The 18,532-nt window shown below is 31.9% G+C and overlaps 1 protein-coding gene across 1 annotated transcript in view; it reads right to left on the minus strand.

Moving 5' to 3' along the window:
* The window catches only part of LOC127731208 (integrin alpha-8-like), a 40,883-nt gene that overhangs the window by 649 nt on the left and 21,702 nt on the right, over positions 1-18,532 (minus strand). The window contains exons 14-20 of the mRNA XM_052240162.1: positions 15,186-15,323; positions 13,356-13,849; positions 6,997-7,168; positions 5,127-5,264; positions 3,685-3,813; positions 3,074-3,163; positions 1,021-1,146 (exon numbers count right to left, since the gene is read on the minus strand). Of these exons, the coding sequence (XP_052096122.1) occupies positions 1,021-1,146; positions 3,074-3,163; positions 3,685-3,813; positions 5,127-5,264; positions 6,997-7,168; positions 13,356-13,849; positions 15,186-15,323 (1,287 nt within the window). The remainder of the gene's footprint in view (positions 1-1,020; positions 1,147-3,073; positions 3,164-3,684; positions 3,814-5,126; positions 5,265-6,996; positions 7,169-13,355; positions 13,850-15,185; positions 15,324-18,532) is intronic.

Here is an 18,532-nt window from a genome sequence, read left to right on the forward strand (position 1 = left end):
GCGATGACAAACTGTTGCAGTAGTATAATTAGGCCAAAATTCTAAGTTCAAAGGGGCATAACTCCTAGAAAAAAATTGAATCGTAACTTCCTGTTGATATGCACATCTACATAGTATGTCCTTCTTATCTACAAAGTTTCATGAAATTCTGTTGTGTGGTTTCAGAGGAGTTGCGATGACAAACTGTTGCAGTAGTATATTTTGGCCAAAATTCTAAGTTAAAGGGGCATAACTCCTAGAAAAAAAATTGATTCGTAATTTCCTGTCGATATGCACATCTACATAGTTTTCCTTATTATCTACAAAGTTTCATGAAATTCTGTTTTGCGGTTTCAGAGGAGTTGCGATGACAAGAACAAGACTGACGGGTGAAAAACATTATACCCACCGCAACCTGGTTGCGTGGGGTATAATTAAAAGGGACAAAACATCAGAAATATGAACAAAATTAAATATTAACGGATAGAAGATACGTCAATGACATTGCACCCATATGACATGCACAAACCACTAAAAGTCCAAAAAAGTTATCGTAGTGATTTATATTGTTTTCGAGAACATTATAATATATATAAACATAGTTAAGATAGAATATTGCTAGTTGCAATCCATTACGTGCCAATTGCTCATTTTCAGTTGAAGTATCAAATTGAGAATACAACACTAAAAAATGCAGCATCCTATTCACATATACAAAGAAGAATAATATATGATTAATCTCCGAATTTGTTTCAACAGCCATCCTTACAAATCCCTACACTAAAAGGAGTATGTCTTTAACCAGGTTGAGAAACAAAGTATGAAACTTGGTAAATAATCAAATTATTTAATTTAATTTAATGTTCAAAGATTTTTATCGGTGTTTCACAGGTTTTCGGAATATCATAGTGAACAGTGATTAGTATACATCACATGGTTGAGTTGATCGTATCAATCAGAATACAAATATACAAACCTTCCACATAACTAAACCAATGATAAGAAGTAAGATTACACCAGCTAAAATAAAAATATACAAACCTTCCACATAACTAAACCAATGATAAGAAGCAAGATTACACCAGCTAAAACACCCCCGACAATAATCCACAAGTTGATCGATTCTACTTCATGCTCAGTTTTTGCAGGATATAATATGCTAGTGACCTATAAGATAAAACATATTATTTTATTCTGACTTAATTATAACTTAGATTTGTGTTTTACTAATAATGTCGCGTACATTTCATAAATCAAGGCAGATTGCAATCTTCAATTGAATAGGACAGCGTGCGATCAAGACCTAATGTGGAATTTCTTTTGTCAGGATTTCCACGGATGTCTTTTTTAAAGGTGAGATAGTAAAAACATAAAAAACAGGGACTCTTTTCACAAAAAATCTTACGATTAAAATTGATCGTAATTTATACTGAAATGTGTATGACTTACCGAGTATTTTTACTCTTAAGTTTTTTTGTGAAAAGAGCCGCAGGTAGTTAGCGATCCATGACTTTTGATATATTTTGGATATTTTATTTGTTAATTACTGTCTCATTGACGTATACCCCTAGAAAATTTCTTTATAGAGTATTTATCATTTTCTTGGTAAAACAAATTCGTAATTGTGTAACTTGGAGATTGTATTTTCTATATCATATATAACACTAAAATTCAAATTCACAAAAGATAGCCTTCCTCAATAAATTGTTTGCTCATTTAGTTTAATGTGAAGTTTATTTGACTGTCTTTTAGTTCATTATTCTTCGGTCAAGTTGTTGTTTTCCCTTTTCAACTTTTTGTTATGCCCCTTTTGTATCTTCTTATATTTTTTTATCAAGCACTAAAATAGAATAAAAACTTTATTCCTTTACCACTTAATTCTTTCATAGATACACAATTTGGTTGAACCTATAGAATAATTGAAAAAAAAACAGGATAGCACATTCTAATTTTTATGATGATGTTGTTAATGGAGCCCGTAAATTCAGAAATTATCCGCGTAAACTTATCGATCTTTTAAATAACCTTATTCTAAAAGGTAACCAACTTAACACTGTAAGATCTTTGAATGTTGTTTTTATCGGTATACATATATATTTTTTATCAATGAATTAAACCCCAACAAAATATTATTACTTTACACCTATGCACTTTCACAGACCTACATTCTGTCGATACCTATATTTTGGTATTGCACAATATCATGATTGTAAATGACGTCTTTACACGTAATCCATTGGATGTTGGATGTGTACTAATTTATATTTTAGTCTTAGATACATGTTTTTGTATTAGTTGTTATGGGTTTTTAATTATCTTTCAGTAACTGCGAGTACTCTCAGATCTGAACTTGAACTTGATGTCCTTAGGGTATTTGTTAGTTTTTTTGTGCTTTGTATCGATCTGATGAGTTAAGTCCTTTCAACCGATCTTATATCTATTTTTGTTCTCATGTTGTGTTGTTACACCACTGGCCAAGCTAAGGGTAGGTTTGGGCGTACGCAAACATGTTTAACCCCACCACATTCTTGATGTGCCTGTCGCAAGTCAGAAGCCTGTAATCAAGCGGTTGTCGTTTGTTGCTGTATATCATATTTGTTTTTCGTTTATTGTTTTGTACATAAATCTGGCCGTTAGTTTTTCCTTTTGAATTGTTTTACATTTGTTATATCGGTACCTTTTATAACTAGCTATGCGGTATTTAATTTGCTCATTGTTGAAGGCCGTACGGTGACCTATAGTTGCAAACTACTATGTCATTTGGTCTCTGGTGGAGAGATGTCTCATTGGCAATTATACTACATTTTCTAATTTTATATTATAAGTACATTCGATAACATGTATTTTCTGCTTCCTACGTTCAATTGAAAATATATGCTTTGAAGGTATCATTTTACATTCCATTTATAATGAGTTTACATGGACATATATTGTAAAGCGTATACTAAAATTAAACTTTTGCACAACTTGGTTTGTTTTCTTTAAATTATTTCGTAGAGTTAAAGATAAAACAATTGAAATAGAGGTCAACAGTCGTTTTCATTTTGTCCCGTTATTAAACAAGCCGTTGAGTCTATTAAAAAGAAACACGTACCTTTGTTGTGTCATTACGGAGTAGTTCGAATGGAAAATCTGTTTCAGCCGGGAACACATACGCTGTTGTAGTGAAATATACGGATTGCTCCTTTGAAATTGTAATAAAAAATCTATATTTATTCTATCTTCCTTGTTATTCGTCATTTTCAAATACATTTTCTTTTTTTGATTTCTGAAGGTTATATTAAATCTGAATATTTAAGCAACATTTTGCATCTTTCAATGAATTAAAAAAACGCCATGTTGCATACCCACACGCTACGAAATGTTACACCATGCTATTGAATATACAGAAAAACGTTAAACATTGATGATTATTAAGTAAAAAGGTGCTAAAAGTAGTTCACTGGGTAAAAAACCCTGAGAAAAAAAACCCGTTATATAACACGATCGACGCGTGTTTCGTCTACTCGACTCATTCTTGGCAATGTAATCAAAACAGCGGGAAGGAAAAATCAAATACGAAGGTGAAGGACATTGAAAATCCAAAATTCAAAAAATGAGTCATCCGTTAGATGAATTTGTATTTTTAGTCATTAGCATAATTTGTTAATATCAATTTATATAAAATCCGAAAACAATAACCAATGAAGCCTTTATTAGAATTACCTGTATAAATCTAAACTTAGTTGCATCTAATTGAAACAGTACAGTTATTCTGGTAGATCTATCAACAGCCAGCCGTTGTAATGAACATCTGATATGGAGACATCTAATATCGTATATGTCATCACATACCTGTATTGTAAATGATGCCTCACTTAAGTTGAGCTGGCAATAATTATGCATGTTATAGTTAGGTCTGATAATTTTTATGACACATTAGTATCATAATTCCTTTAAATTTACAAGTGTGTTAAATCAGTACATTTTAACAAATAAAATATGAAATAGACAAGCTCATATCAGAAAATAACAAGCAAGAAGTATGCTGAAATTCCTTATGTTGATGTCGAGTTCTTGACAATTTTATCCATTATACAACTGAAAACAGACAGTCATTTCTTATAGGCATATATTTTTTTTTTTCGGTTACAGAAGGGGATTAATTTTTACAAGTGGAGCAGGATCTGCCTACCCTCCCGGCGCACCTGAGACCACCGCCGGTTTTTGGTTGGGTTCGTGTTGCCCAGTTTGGTTTTCTATGTAGTGTTTTGGGGGACTGTCGTTTATCTTTTCGTTGTTTTCCTTCCATAGACTGTCGTTTTCCTTAAACAGACTGTCGGTTTTCCTTCCATAGACTGTCGTTTTCCTTCCATAGACTGTCGGTTGTTCTCCGTTTGTCCCTTTGTTATCTTCGGTCTCTTTTTTGTTTTTTATCATTATGCACATTGCAACTTTCTCCGTCAAAGAAAACCCTTGAATTATTTGTTTTCATAAATCGTAGGTTGTCCTAACGTTTGGTTATAAACGTTAACGATTTAGTTAATGCAATTATAACGAGCCAACTTCAGTAATACATGTATGTTTACTTTTGTCCTGGGGAAACATGCTAACTTCACAAACATTGAGCGACAGATACAAAGTGATGACTTCGGTCCTACATGGACATGTACGCACGATGGACCGACAAATGCCAAGTGACGCCTTAACACAGTCCATATGATCCTGGAACGACTGGTACTTTTTGATGACCTCAAAACCTTTAATTAAAACTTAGAGGTCCTTTTACGTAATTGTGTATGTGAAGGTGGTGTCTCTTTAACCATGGAACGACTGTTGCCATATGATAGCTCAACATTTACAACCTGGGCTTAATTCAAGCTATTGAACATTCAACACTACAAGCCTCCGAGTTGTGTCTATAAGATGAAGAACCAAAATTATTGACACAAGAGAAACCAGAATCAGACAAACCGACTAGACCTGACATCAAATTTAGTATCCTCAACAATTTGATTAGGCTGTTAAATTATGGAACTGTTTTTCCCCATAGAGCTGTCAACTATTACGTTAATTATCAACTCTTACAATCGTTTTATATAACTGGATTAGTTTATATGTGTTGGAAACCATCTTTTTTTAAGTTTTACGCAAAAAAAAGAAATTACTATATCCTTCACTGGTGTTACTGTAGACCCTGTAGAACTGGGTGTTGTGATAACATTTCCATCATTGATATTTGGGTTTAGTGTTGAGTTGTTTATCGGCAGAAGTATACAGTCAGTTGTATTACTGCTAGTACCAATCTACAGGATAGCAAAAGTTAAAAAGTAAATAAAATTAGAAAATATTGACCAAATATTACAATGCTTTAAGAAAAATATTACATTTTATAGCAACCTATTAACAAAAAACTGTTTTTCCCTCTAAATGTGATAAGTGCTAGAAATATTTTTAAAACGTTAAGCTTATCCAACAGAAAAGAAACAAAGTATATCAGAATTCTCAATTTCATTTTACCGTATTTACGTAAAAGTTGTGATTCATTAAGACAGCAATCTCCTGCAGATTTTAAATGAATAAATAACTTTGCAGAATAAATGCATGTCAGTTAACTGCTAGTAGTCTGTTGTTATTTATGTATTATTGTCATTTTGTTTATTTTCTTTGGTTACATCTTCTGACATCAGACTCGGACTTCTCTTGAACTGAATTTTAATGTGCGTATTGTTATGCGTTTACTTTTCTACATTGGCTAGAGGTATAGGGGGAGGGTTGAGATCTCATAAACATGTTTAACCCCGCCGCATTTTTGCGCCTGTCCCAAGTCAGGATCCTCTAGCCTTTGTTAGTCTTGTATTATTTTTAATTTTAGTTTCTTGTGTACAATTTGGAGTTTAGTATGGCGTTCATTATCACTGAACTAGTATATATATTTGTTTAGGGGCCAGCTGAAGGACGCCTCCGGGTGCGGGAATTTCTCGCTGCATTGAAGACCTGTTGGTGACCTTCTGCTGTTGTCTGTTCTATGGTCGGGTTGTTGTCTCTTTGACACATTCCCCATTTCCATTCTCAATTTTATTAAAGAAAATAATGTCGTACAGTACAAGCATTTAATAAACAGTACCAATTTTACGACTCAAGATGCACATTTTGACAATTAATGTCTTTTCAGTGATGCTCGAGGTCAACATATTTGAAAATCGAAAGCTTATTTCAAAAGTTGAAGAGCTGATAAAACCAAAAGTGATCAAAAGGTAGAGCAAAATTTATACTTTTATCTTTAGTTTTCTATGTTGTGTTTTGTGTACTATTGTTTGTCTGTTGTTTTTTTTTAGCCATGGCGTTGTCAGTTTATTTTCGACTATGAGTTTAAATGTCCCTCTGGTATCTTTCGCCTCTCTTGATGAGACATTGATTGTCGAAATGCACATCTGGTGCAGAAAATTGGTAACATTTAAGTTATTACTACCACTGGGTCGATGCCTCTGCTGGTGGACTGATATTCCCCGAGGGTATCACAAGCCCAGTAGCCAGAATCGAAGTACTGGCATGAAAATACGGATTTCGTGTTATTAAAATTTTGTGTAACAAAATTTTGGAAATTATTTTAAATACAGGAATATATCTCCCTCAGGCAAAGCTCTGATTCCTTGCCCGGCTTCGGCTATACTTTGTCTTGTTTGGTTTATACCTCTTCATCTTTTGAATAAGCTTTGAATTTTCAAATATTTTGGACTCAAGCATCACTGAAGAGATATTGATTGTCGAAATGCGCATCTGGTGCAGAAAAATTGGCACCGTTTATGTTATTAGGCAAGTAATCAGAACTATGCATGAGGGAAATAATTTTATAACAGTTAATTTCAATGAAATACTATCCTTTCAGTTTACATATCTTTTTCCAATGTTCATACGTATATTTTATGTTCAAAATTTTATCAAGAAAGGTTCTGTTTAGAATAAATATTTTTTGGTAAATATGGAGGATAATGAAGAATGATGAATTCGAATGTCTATTTTCTATCTATTTCTCACTTTTATGGAGGATCCATACAAGACCCTCTCGGTGTTCTTGTATTGCGGAAGCGCTATAAACACTCTTGATGTGACCATTGGACTAGGTCCTGTATTATATACTTCATAAGTATGAATGAACGAGAGATTGTTAGTTGGAAAGGAAACAAATCCTTGCTCTGGTTGACTTTTCCTGAAAGTTAACAAACAATAAGACGTTAAATTGTATGGCATACAACACACTATTTGACGTTAAAAATAAGGATATACAAAGGAAGCAATTAAAACAATTGTTGACGTAGATGGGCAGATGGTAACACTATCGTTACAACAATAAAAAAATCCAAAAAGACAGACTATGTAACGATACACAGAAAAGATTGAACGATAAGAACCCCACCAAAAAAACAGTGGAGAAATTATAATTTTTTTTTAAGTTGATTTTTTTCCAAATGAGTTTGACGGAACTAGTTAACTGCATAAAAGTGGGAGGTTTAGCTAGCTGTAAATACAGGTTGAAGTCACCATTGTCTTCGGAAATGCCAGTACCAAGTCAGAAATATGACAGTTGTTTTCCAGTCTTTGCGTTGGTTGATATAGTCGAGCGTTTGGTTTTGTCATTTTTTATTGACTTCTCCTTTTTTTTTATTTACATTGGCGTTCGATATTTTTATTCTTAAATTTAAGCGGTAATAATGTGTAAATAACCCACAATAGTCAATCTGGCCCCGGCGCCATAAAACTTTTATTTTCTGAGTAAAAAAATATTCTCAGAATGAATTATATTACTCAGTTAAGAATAAGAACTTTTTTCTCTGCCATAAAAAAATATTCTCAACTTTGAGAACATTCTTAGCTGAGAATTTTTTTTCTCAGCTGAGAATTTTTTTCTCAGTGATGTAAGCGGTAAAATAGATGTTTGAAAACTAAAAAAAAATGTACCTAACTTCGCATAAACGCAGGTTTTATTTCTTTGGCAACACTGTAAAACATAAAAAGAATCTATGATAGATAAAATGACAAGTAGCATTTTGTAAGCATCGGTAAATGGACAGAAAGTCACAGTCCTGACAAAAAGTCACAGGATATAAAGTCACAAATAATTTGTGGACAATTGTTTGAAATTATAAGAGAAAGATCTTGATATATTTGAGTTATTAACCCGTAGCTTGTTATAAATATATATTTCTTTTTATATTTTTCATACAACTTCTGTGTTAAGATACACGCATTATAATGATCATGTTTTATAAATGGCGAAATCTTCGAAATGTAATCTCTTGGAATGTAACCTCCGTTGACGTTTACGTGAAGAGTGCTTTCTTTCACGTCCGCACTTCTATCGAGTATGGTATGCCAAATAAACATATTACGGATCAATGACATACATTATGTATTCAGACGACATAAGAAGACACCATGTGACAATTTTTAGCCAATTGTTTATTAAAGTGAAACAGAGCTGCTTTTTTCTCAGATCTACAAATAAAAAAAAAAAAAAAAAAAACATACAAAAAAACATAACAAAAAAAACCAACAAACCGGATATTTTTTATATCAATATGAATGCCAGTAAATAATTTTAATCTGTTTTTAATATTCAAGATATGTAACTTTTAAAATTAACAATAAATGTGATACAGAGTTGAATACGATTTAACAATTATGCAAGTAGTCATAAAAATTGCTCCTCATAATGAGTTTAATATATTGCACAGGAAGAGAAAATGAAGCGTGTTCTATTTTTCCATATTCTGTAATTCTATTGGCCATTTAATCATATCCAGTAAGAAAAGTTTATTCTGTAAATGATTCTTGTTTTCTAATCGTGCATATGGATTTTTTTTCTGTATCAAAGACATATGTATGACGACACTACCCAGTAATACAACCCATCCTCCCTTTCCCCTCCCCCCAATCTGTCACTGTACTGCACAAATGATACATTTATCAATTTTGACTAATATCTGTTTAAAACCAAACAGGGGGGGGGGGGGGGGATTATTTTACTTTCTTTGTAATGATTTGGATATCTGAGATAATAATCAGTAGATAGGGTGACATTACATGTATTTGGTTTGTAGCTATGAGGTACCAGTACTGCAATCTAATTAAGGCAGCTGTAGTAATTTGTAAAAAGAGAGACCTGAAAACTAATAGAAAAAAAATCGACCTCCTGAACTAGATTTTATCCTTGATAGACCAATTGTCCAACAAAATATAAAATATTGCCTATTTATCAACTATTTTGGAGAATATTAAAATATATTTAACATTTATTGGTAGTGAACAAAAAATGCTATACCCCCAAAAATTCAAAGACAATGTTATCCGTCCTCGAGTATCAGTCAAATAGCCCTTACCAAACAATTGAAGTTTTAAATTGCAATGAATTATGGATCTTACAAATCTGAAACCGAAGACGTAGTAAGCATGCTGGCGAAAGAGACTTTTTGATTCTGCAATTCTATTTAATTCCCGTTAATTGTTCATTTATAAATTTTGAAAATATAAAGAAACTGAGGTTTCAACTCCATCGGGCAAAGTTGACCTTCGACTCATTTAATTAGCTATTATTTTAAATAGATATAGGAAGATGTGGTATGAGTGCCAATGAGACAACTCTCCATCCAAGTTACAATTTATAAAAGTAAACCATTATAGGTCAAGGTACGGCCTTCAACACGGAGCATTGGCTCACACCGAACAGCAAGCTATAAAGGGCCCCAAAAAATTACTAGTGTAAAACCATTCAAACGGAAAAACCAACGGTCTAATCTATATAAAAACGAGAAACGAGAAACACGTATGAACTACATAAACAGACGACAACTACTGTAATCATATTCCTGACTTAGGACAGGTGCAAACATTTGCAGCGGGATTAAACGTTTTAATGGTACCAAACCTTCTCCCTTTTCTGAAACAATAGTATAACATCACAACATAGAAAAACACACTATAAAATATCAATTGGAAGGCTTAACTCAATCAAAAAACGTAAATTAACACACAATGAACGAATAAATTTGACCTGTGAAACCTGAATGCAAATACACATTTAATAAAAAAATTACAAGGGATAAATAATTAAAGTCAAAAGTAAATAAACAGGTTTAAACAAAGTTAAAGTATAATATCACTGTGAAATGTCAATTAATTTTTAGAAAATCATCACTTTTGAAGAAACCTGCGTCATATTATACACAGGTAAATGAAAATAATTTTGTTGTTAAGTATACTTCTTCTTCTGTGTGTATAAAATCTTCCGTTTAGGAATACCAAGAAATTTCTTTAATATCAATAAAACTAATCTAACACTTGGTACACATGGGGTGAATATCAACAATAAAACTATACAATTAGTGCTAGATAAAACTTCCTGTACAGGTCCAAGAACAGCATCTAAGGAAAAATGAAATAATTTTGATGTTCATAGTACGAAGAAGTGAAAATTTGTAGTAATACCAGATAACCAAAGCTGGTATATAGACAAGATCCATGTTAACATTAAATAACAAAAAAGCATTACAAATAGTATCAACAGGTCAAATTAAAAAGAAAGTACGATTTGAGAGTACTCGCAGTTACTGACAGCTAGTTAAAAGCCAAAACAATTAATAATAAAAAATCATGCACCAGAGACTAAAATCAACTAAACTACATCCCAGGGATTTAGTATGTTAACGTCATGAACAGTCAAAGAAGACATGACTTGTGCAATGCCAAAAATAAATGTATCGACAGGTAGTAGGATAGTTAGGAGTGACTTCTTTATAGATAAAAATGAAAGTGTGTGTGTCTCTATACATCCCGTTTGAAAAGAAAATACTAATTTAGTTATGTTTTAATTTGCTAATGACAAAATCGATATTAGTGCCAATGTAAACTATATTCAGAGATCTAATTACAACATTGGTACGATAACCCTTACTCATAAGTTTGTTTAAAGGTTCGATGAGTGTACACGGATCACATAATGATTTCCGCGCTTTAAGTACAATATTACCATAAAATTTAGGATGTGAAATACCATTTTTAATAAGTTTTCTACAGGTACAGCCAAATTTACTAATCAAATCTTTGTATCTATGAAAGAATTTAGTAAAAGTTTTAAGTAATTTATGGTAACGAATTCCCTGACTTAATAATTTACCAGTGATGCATTGATTACGTTCGTTAAAATCTATGACATCACTACACACACGGGCATACCGAACGAGTTGGGATATATAAACACCGTATGATGGAGCCAAAGACACATCGCCGTCTAAAAAAGGAAAATTAACAATAGGGAATGAAAAATCGTCTCTTTTGTCGTAAATTTTAGTATGGAGTTTCCCTTTAGAAATTGAAATGTCTAAATCTAGAAAAGGACAACTGCTGCTGTTTATGATGTGTCTCTACTGAGTTTGCTCATAAACTGAGATTCATAGCAATACAGGAATAAATCTGCTATTAAAGGGGCGCAGTTAGTGCCCATAGGAATACCTACTACCTGACGATACACTTTATTACCGAAACGTACATATATGTTATCTAGGAGAAAATTTAAAGCTTCAATCATATCCTCACATTTCCAGTAAGCGTATCTAGCATAAGTCCTTTTGGTCATTTTTCTGATTTATTGTTTTCCATTTGTTTTCCACTATTGCAGAGCTATTTGTTGTCAATGGTCATCTTGGTCTGACCTCTGTCACGAACTGTTTTATCAGTGTTGAAATGTGTAATCATTTTAGACACAATACATGAGAAGGATGCAAGGTTGACTTTGACTGCAATAGGGGACGAAATGATACGTCAAGATTTGTTAACTCCTCATGCAAGATCGTGATTTTGGAGCAAAATACTGATGCTTACGAATGTACAGAAATTGCATCGCTTACGTACATCAATTGACCAATTCCGATTACGACCAGTTCAATTTTTCTTTCGTTTTTCTTTATTTTGTTGGGGGGGGGGGGTATTTTCTATTCTGTAAATCACCTCGTATATCTTGGGTAATTTCAAATAAAGATTTGATATTCAAGCGGGATATATAATGCATAATACTACTAGAGTAGGAGTATCTGCAATGAGAAGCTGTTTAATTGGTCGTATTTTTGTGATCTCTTTTAAAATTCAACAAATTTTTAATTCTCATATGCTTTTTTTATGTTGTATGCTACTAAATTTTTTAATGTTCAAAGAAAATGTTACGGCCATATTTGGAATATTTCTACTATATTGAATTTTTTGATAGTATCAACATTCTTATGCTCATTTTACAAAAATCATACTTATTCATTTATTTCTATGAATAGCAGATGCAGCCTTAAGGACTTTTTTGGTTATAAAAGATATTGGATGCTCTCATGATTATATTAAATGACTTTTGTAGTTGTTAGATTGTTTTGTTTTAAAAAAAACACTATCATTTCTGTTAATAGCATATTATAGAAAAGTGTCTACAGAAAATGAAGAAAAATATTAAAATGGCATTTTCACCTTTGATAGATGCTAATGTAATTCTTTTAATTCTATATTGAATACCTCAGCATTTGGATGTTGGCTTCCAATTATTTTGAGATTCTGGCATCCCATCACATCATTATTTTCGATTAAATATCCGATGCCCACTGAAATGTGGGTGATTTCATACAACAACAAAGGAGCAGTGAAGCTATTTTACACTAGATTTAAAAAGTCTTTCAATCTTTTCTAAAATTCATAGTATCACAGCACCGTATGTACTTTTTTATTGTTCTAACAATAGTATGATTGATTATTTTAAATATATCAACAAATTATGAACCCTGGAAAATTTAAAGCCTGAAACCTCAATTTTTACAGTTTTTGACAAAATTGATATTGAGTACTTATCCTAAAAAAATATATGAAAAAGACAACGTTAACCAAACAAAAAATGTTGGACTGAGTAAAGATGTGTATATATTTTTTTCGGATACAATTTCATTTGTGCAGATTAGTGACGTTCTTCAATGCAAATTTTAACAAAATTTTAACAAAAACCCTATTAACAGTTGTATTTTTTTATATCAAAATACCCTCAATAGCAACATGTAAGATTTTTTTTATACTTAAGTATGGTTTTGGCTATACTCAAATATTTAAGAATATTCTTAAATTTGAGTAAAAAAATATCTGAGAATTTTTTTATGACGGTGTATTTTGCTGAGAATAAAAAAATTGAGAAAATTCTCAGGCTGAGCAAAAAAAAATTACTCAAATAGTTTTATGGCGCCGGGGCCTGATACACTCTCGCATATTTAATATAAAAATATGAAGATGTGGTATGATTGTCAATGAGACAACTCTCCGCCTAAGACCAAATGACATAGAACTACACAACTTCATTAAACATATTATATAATCCTTACCCCGTCACTTGTACTAATGAATGAAACTCAATGGGTACAGCCAGTTGAGCTGCATTATTACCAATATTATTGTCCACACCTGCAGGAACACGAGCTACAACATTCAGTTCAACATTAAGTAGAATGTCTGTAGAATTTAAATCTCCTTGGTGCAAAGACTCAATCGAAACATCAAATATGAGATGAAATATAGCTTTCTGTTGTTGATACAAAACATTTCCACAGTTACAGCTGATAGTTGTATTGTCCATGACCTCTTCGCAAACAACTGGAACAGATCCTCTTTGAAGCAGCGCACGATAAGCAACATATCTAGTGTTATTACTTTGTTTGACAATGACATTTGGAGCAAAGGCCGGTTCATCTCTGTTTTCTAGGACAACTGTTATAATTAATTGTTTAGTTTGACCATGAACAATGTTATGCTGTTGTGTTTGTAGGTTAATTACCAAATCTGGATTACACTGGCCCTTGCAGCCAGTTTGAAATTTTGCCTAAATCAAAGAGGAAAATAGCATAGTGTAACATGGAGAATTAAAAAATACATTGCTTTAAAACTTTTTTAATTATTCATGTGAAATAAATATTATATATCATGCATGCTTGTCTATTTTTCTGATGCGCATGAAATGTGTTTATTTAAATAATATGAAATTTCAAAGTATGTTGAAGAGTACTTTTATGAATTAGATAAGTTTCTTGACCAGAACAGCGAAGGATAGAAAATCCTTAACCTATTTGTCGAAATACAGCAGTGAAACCTTCCAAGAAAAGTTGTTTTGAGTATCTTAAATATTGTTTAAGAGATAAAAATACTGTAAAATTATTTCCCCCCCCCAAAAAAAAATGGTTGTTATTTGAAACTTTATTGGTGATTAAACACTACAGATTAGAGTGATAATTTTGTTTTTAATTACCTTTTTTTCATTTCTACCCAAAGAAGGTGTAATAGAATATTTTCAAGGTGTAGAAACTGTACACATGTTATCTTAAAACTCAATGTCTCTATCTTTTAGTAAAGAAATCACGTTTAAACAAATCATAATGGCTTCCGTAAATTGTTTTAAAGGGATGACTAAAATTTTATCGTTCAGAACCATTGGTTCAATTGCTAATCTCCTTATCAGCAACCATAAATAAACAAAGAAATAACTAATCATAAACGGAAACGCTAGACCTAGAGTGTCACATCAAACGATAGATCGATATATGAATAGTACGGTATGCATGGTGAAGGATTTTATTAGATAGTTACATTCTTTTTAATTTTTTATATTTTGGGGTCAAAAAGTGGCTTTTTAATACCTTCTCCTTTAAAAACTAAATAATTATTATGTCAATAAACATAAGTTTCATCACAGAAAATATTAATGCTTCGACTGAGGTTTGGGGTCATGCCAGTGCTTGGTAAACCTATATTTAATTGCTGACATCTACGTCATTTTGGTCTCTGGTGGATAGTTGTCTCTTTGGCAATCATACCACATCTTCTTATCTATATATTTTACTGTTTCATTTGTATTACTTTGTAGTCTGTTGTTTTCGTCTTCATTTTTCTTGACAATTAATGCTGGTGTCTTGTTCTTTTTTAACATACTTTTGATTGCGACCATGGTTTCTGTTTATTCTAAATGTCATACTTAATTTTTTAGATGTTAACTGTTTTATAGTTAGTCTTTTAGACATGATAGCTTCAATTGAGGTATATACAGGCAAATATGAATAATTTCTTTCACTATTTTATTCTCGGGCTAGTTTTATCTTGCTTGTTTGTTATTATGGTCTGACAGATACATTTGTTTTACTTATCAGTGAGGTACGGTTGTTTACCTTGCCAGATACAATAGTTTTTGAAATAGGATTGAGGACTGGTAATACTTGTCCAGATATTGAGTCTTCTTGTAAACTGTAGTTCATTTGGATAACCATGTCATCCTCTAAGGACGCAAAAAATTGTCTGTCAGCTGCCTATCAATCAGATAAAAAAAAACCATGTATAATCGTTTTAAACATATGTATTACTGTGAAAGGACTTTTATTCGTGGGGTAACTATTTTTGTGGTCTTCGTGGATGGCTTTATCAACAAATTTAAGTGTCCAACGAAATATAACAATGCTGTCCAAATCAAGACATGGAAAGATCTCATTGTAGGTTTCACTTCATGGATTCGGGCATATAATCTAGAGAATCCATTGATATTAGCCAACGCACTATGAAAAATATATATACAACTTCAGACAGGACTTCATCAATTTAATCTTTAAAAACCTAAACTGTACAACTTTTAACCCTTTATTCTCATGGAAAATTAATTTTAGTCGATGAATAAGACTTCTTTGGATGATATGCGATAATAAAATGTTAATTTTATCTACTCATATTAGTTCTCATATGGAAAAAAAAAAATTCATATTGGGCTTACTTTATTATTTTAAAAGAAGTAATATTAATTCCACAATTCAAAGTACATTTGTGGAATTTTTTATGTAACCGTTTTCTTTAAGTGACATGTTTACTGCCCAATTAATACCTTTGGTGATCATTAATCTGTTGATCATTCGATCTCGGGTTAATTAGTGTCATCACTACTGATTATGTGAGCCAAAATTTGTTCCTGTGAAAAAAGTTCCAGTGGAACTTATATCACAGGAAATATGTTCTGGGAGAACTTTTTTCATAGGTAATTTCTATTTAATTTGTTCCATCTCTATAAAATAAGTTCCACACTTTACCTGGTGAAATAAGTACCGGATTGGTGAAATTTGTTCCTTACCTAGTGAAATAAGTTCCGGGTTTATGAGATTTGTTCCTTACCTGGTGAAATAAGTTCTAAGTTTGTGAGATTTGTTCCTCACCTGTGAAATATGTTCCACTGGTTAAACAAGTTATCTTATATACTGAGCATTTCTCATCAGTGAGTTTAAAGTTATCATTCAAGTGCATTATAAAAATAAGTATTATATTAATAATATAATAGATAAAAAGTGTAAATCATCCAGTTTGGATCATATGGAGTATAGCAAATGTTTAATTATATACTCTGTAAAAAATATCTAAATGACACTTTTGAACCAGAAAAGATTAGAATAAGAAAAATCATTCAGAAAAAAGTATAGTTTAAGAGGAACATATGTACTAATTTGAAAAGGACAAAGTGACTTGATCATTTATAAATATCAAAAGACATGTTGAAAAAAAAAGACACACTCTTTTGAAACTGTGCCATGTCCTAAGTACATGTATGACTAGAACACGGGGCCATGACAGTTAACAGGAACCAAGGAGGAATACCGCATAAAACATAAATACAAATTATGATACATTACCATCGCTTTTATTTCTTATCTTCATCCTATAGTTACAGTCATGCCTTCAATTGCAAATGTATCCCATGCAAGTACACTCAGTACAGCATTTAGCTTGCATTATAATTTAAGTGTAACAAGAAAATGTTTCGGTGTGCAATAATGATTGAGCGGAACTTATTCATTAGTTTCTATGAAATATTAACAAGTTCGTTTAAAACTAATGTCAGAGGAACTTATCTAAAACTTTTTGATATTAATTGAAACAAAATTCATGGAGCTATGATTTTTGTTCCGGAACTTATTTAACATTTGGCCAAAAAATTAGTTCCGGAACAAATTTTACTGTGCTGGAACATATTTTCTGTGATATAAATTCCGTTGGAACATATTTCCTATGAAATTTATTCCGGCGGAACAAATGTCACGCCGGAACAAATTTTTTGTTACAATTACACTTGTGTTTAATGTTTAATTTGCAATTTTCTTCAATCGAGACAACTTGTAAGCAAAGATGACTCAGCTTATTTCCGAAAGCAATTATTTTATCAAAAATTTGATGAATGTTGTCGGTAATTAAAGATGAACAAGTAAGCGAAAATGGGCACCTTATTTTGCAATGTCCCATAAATCATTATAAAACAACATATGAGTATTTTAAGTAATTCGTTTCTGATGGCTTCAAATTAGGGATGTCAACGAGTACTCGAGTATTCGAGTATCGCTCGGTAGGACCGAGGATCCTCTTTCGGAATTAAATAGACATCAATGATTTATCATACTGGTAAATAAAATACATTTTGTTTCGAATGCTTGTGCTAAATTGTCATTTAAAATGCCTCCGAAAATACGTGGGCTATACCTAGGCTAACACTTTAAACTAAACATGTCAGCTATTCCGTCACATCGGTACCGTCAGAGCAAATATTTTTGTCTGCACGACTGTAATTTCCAAAGTTGCAAAACCGACTGTCCCCAATAATAGTTGACAAGAAAATGTTTCCATATAAAATGAATTCGTCGCATCTGATGACCCTCAGTGAATAGTTAAACTTCTAATCATAACACCTTTGTAAACATTAAATGTGTTTTCTTAACGATCACCAAATACTATTGTTTGATATTGTTTTTCCTTGTTATAATTTTTAAATAGGTGTTCATTAAATTATGTCGATTAGATTATTGTTTTTACTTAATTAGTACTTGTATGTAATGAGTTATTAATTATGGTGTGTAATTCCTTGTCCCAGATACTTATGTAGATGGTTTATCGTCCGTTGAACAACAAACCATAGAATATGAAGTACGTATGTTTGTGTTTCCGCGTTGTAAATTTATTCCCGAGCACTCGAGTATCGCTCGATAAAACCAGCGAATACTCGATTAGTAATTGTTCACCGAGTTGAGATCCCTACTTCATATTCTTCACTAGATTTTTTCAGAAAACCAAAATCCACGAATTTAATAACCCACGAACATGTAACTTTTGCTCAAACCACGAACATTGAATACTCACGAATGAAAGTACTTTCACAGTTTTGACTGAAATTATCATATTGATATAAATCATCGGAAATACGAAAGTCAGTGGCAAATTTCATTTCATATCAGTTCAGGTCATCGACTGAGAGTTTTATTTGATTAAAACTATATTGGTTACGTTAAAATTCGGTTCTATGCATGTATATCTTTATTATCGATAAACATATTCAGTTTTAAGTTGATAAAAGAATAGGGCTTGAATGAAAGGTGTTGCCAATATAGCGTTTTTTTTTTTACATTCATCTTCGAAAACACCCGATTTTACTTTAATAGTTTAAATAAATTTTGATAAGAGCTAACATTTACAGTTACACCAGACATACTGTCGT

The sequence above is a fragment of the Mytilus californianus genome, unplaced genomic scaffold (genome assembly GCF_021869535.1).
Source record: "Mytilus californianus isolate M0D057914Y unplaced genomic scaffold, xbMytCali1.0.p SCAF_2, whole genome shotgun sequence".
In the NCBI taxonomy this organism is placed as follows: domain Eukaryota; kingdom Metazoa; phylum Mollusca; class Bivalvia; order Mytilida; family Mytilidae; genus Mytilus; species Mytilus californianus.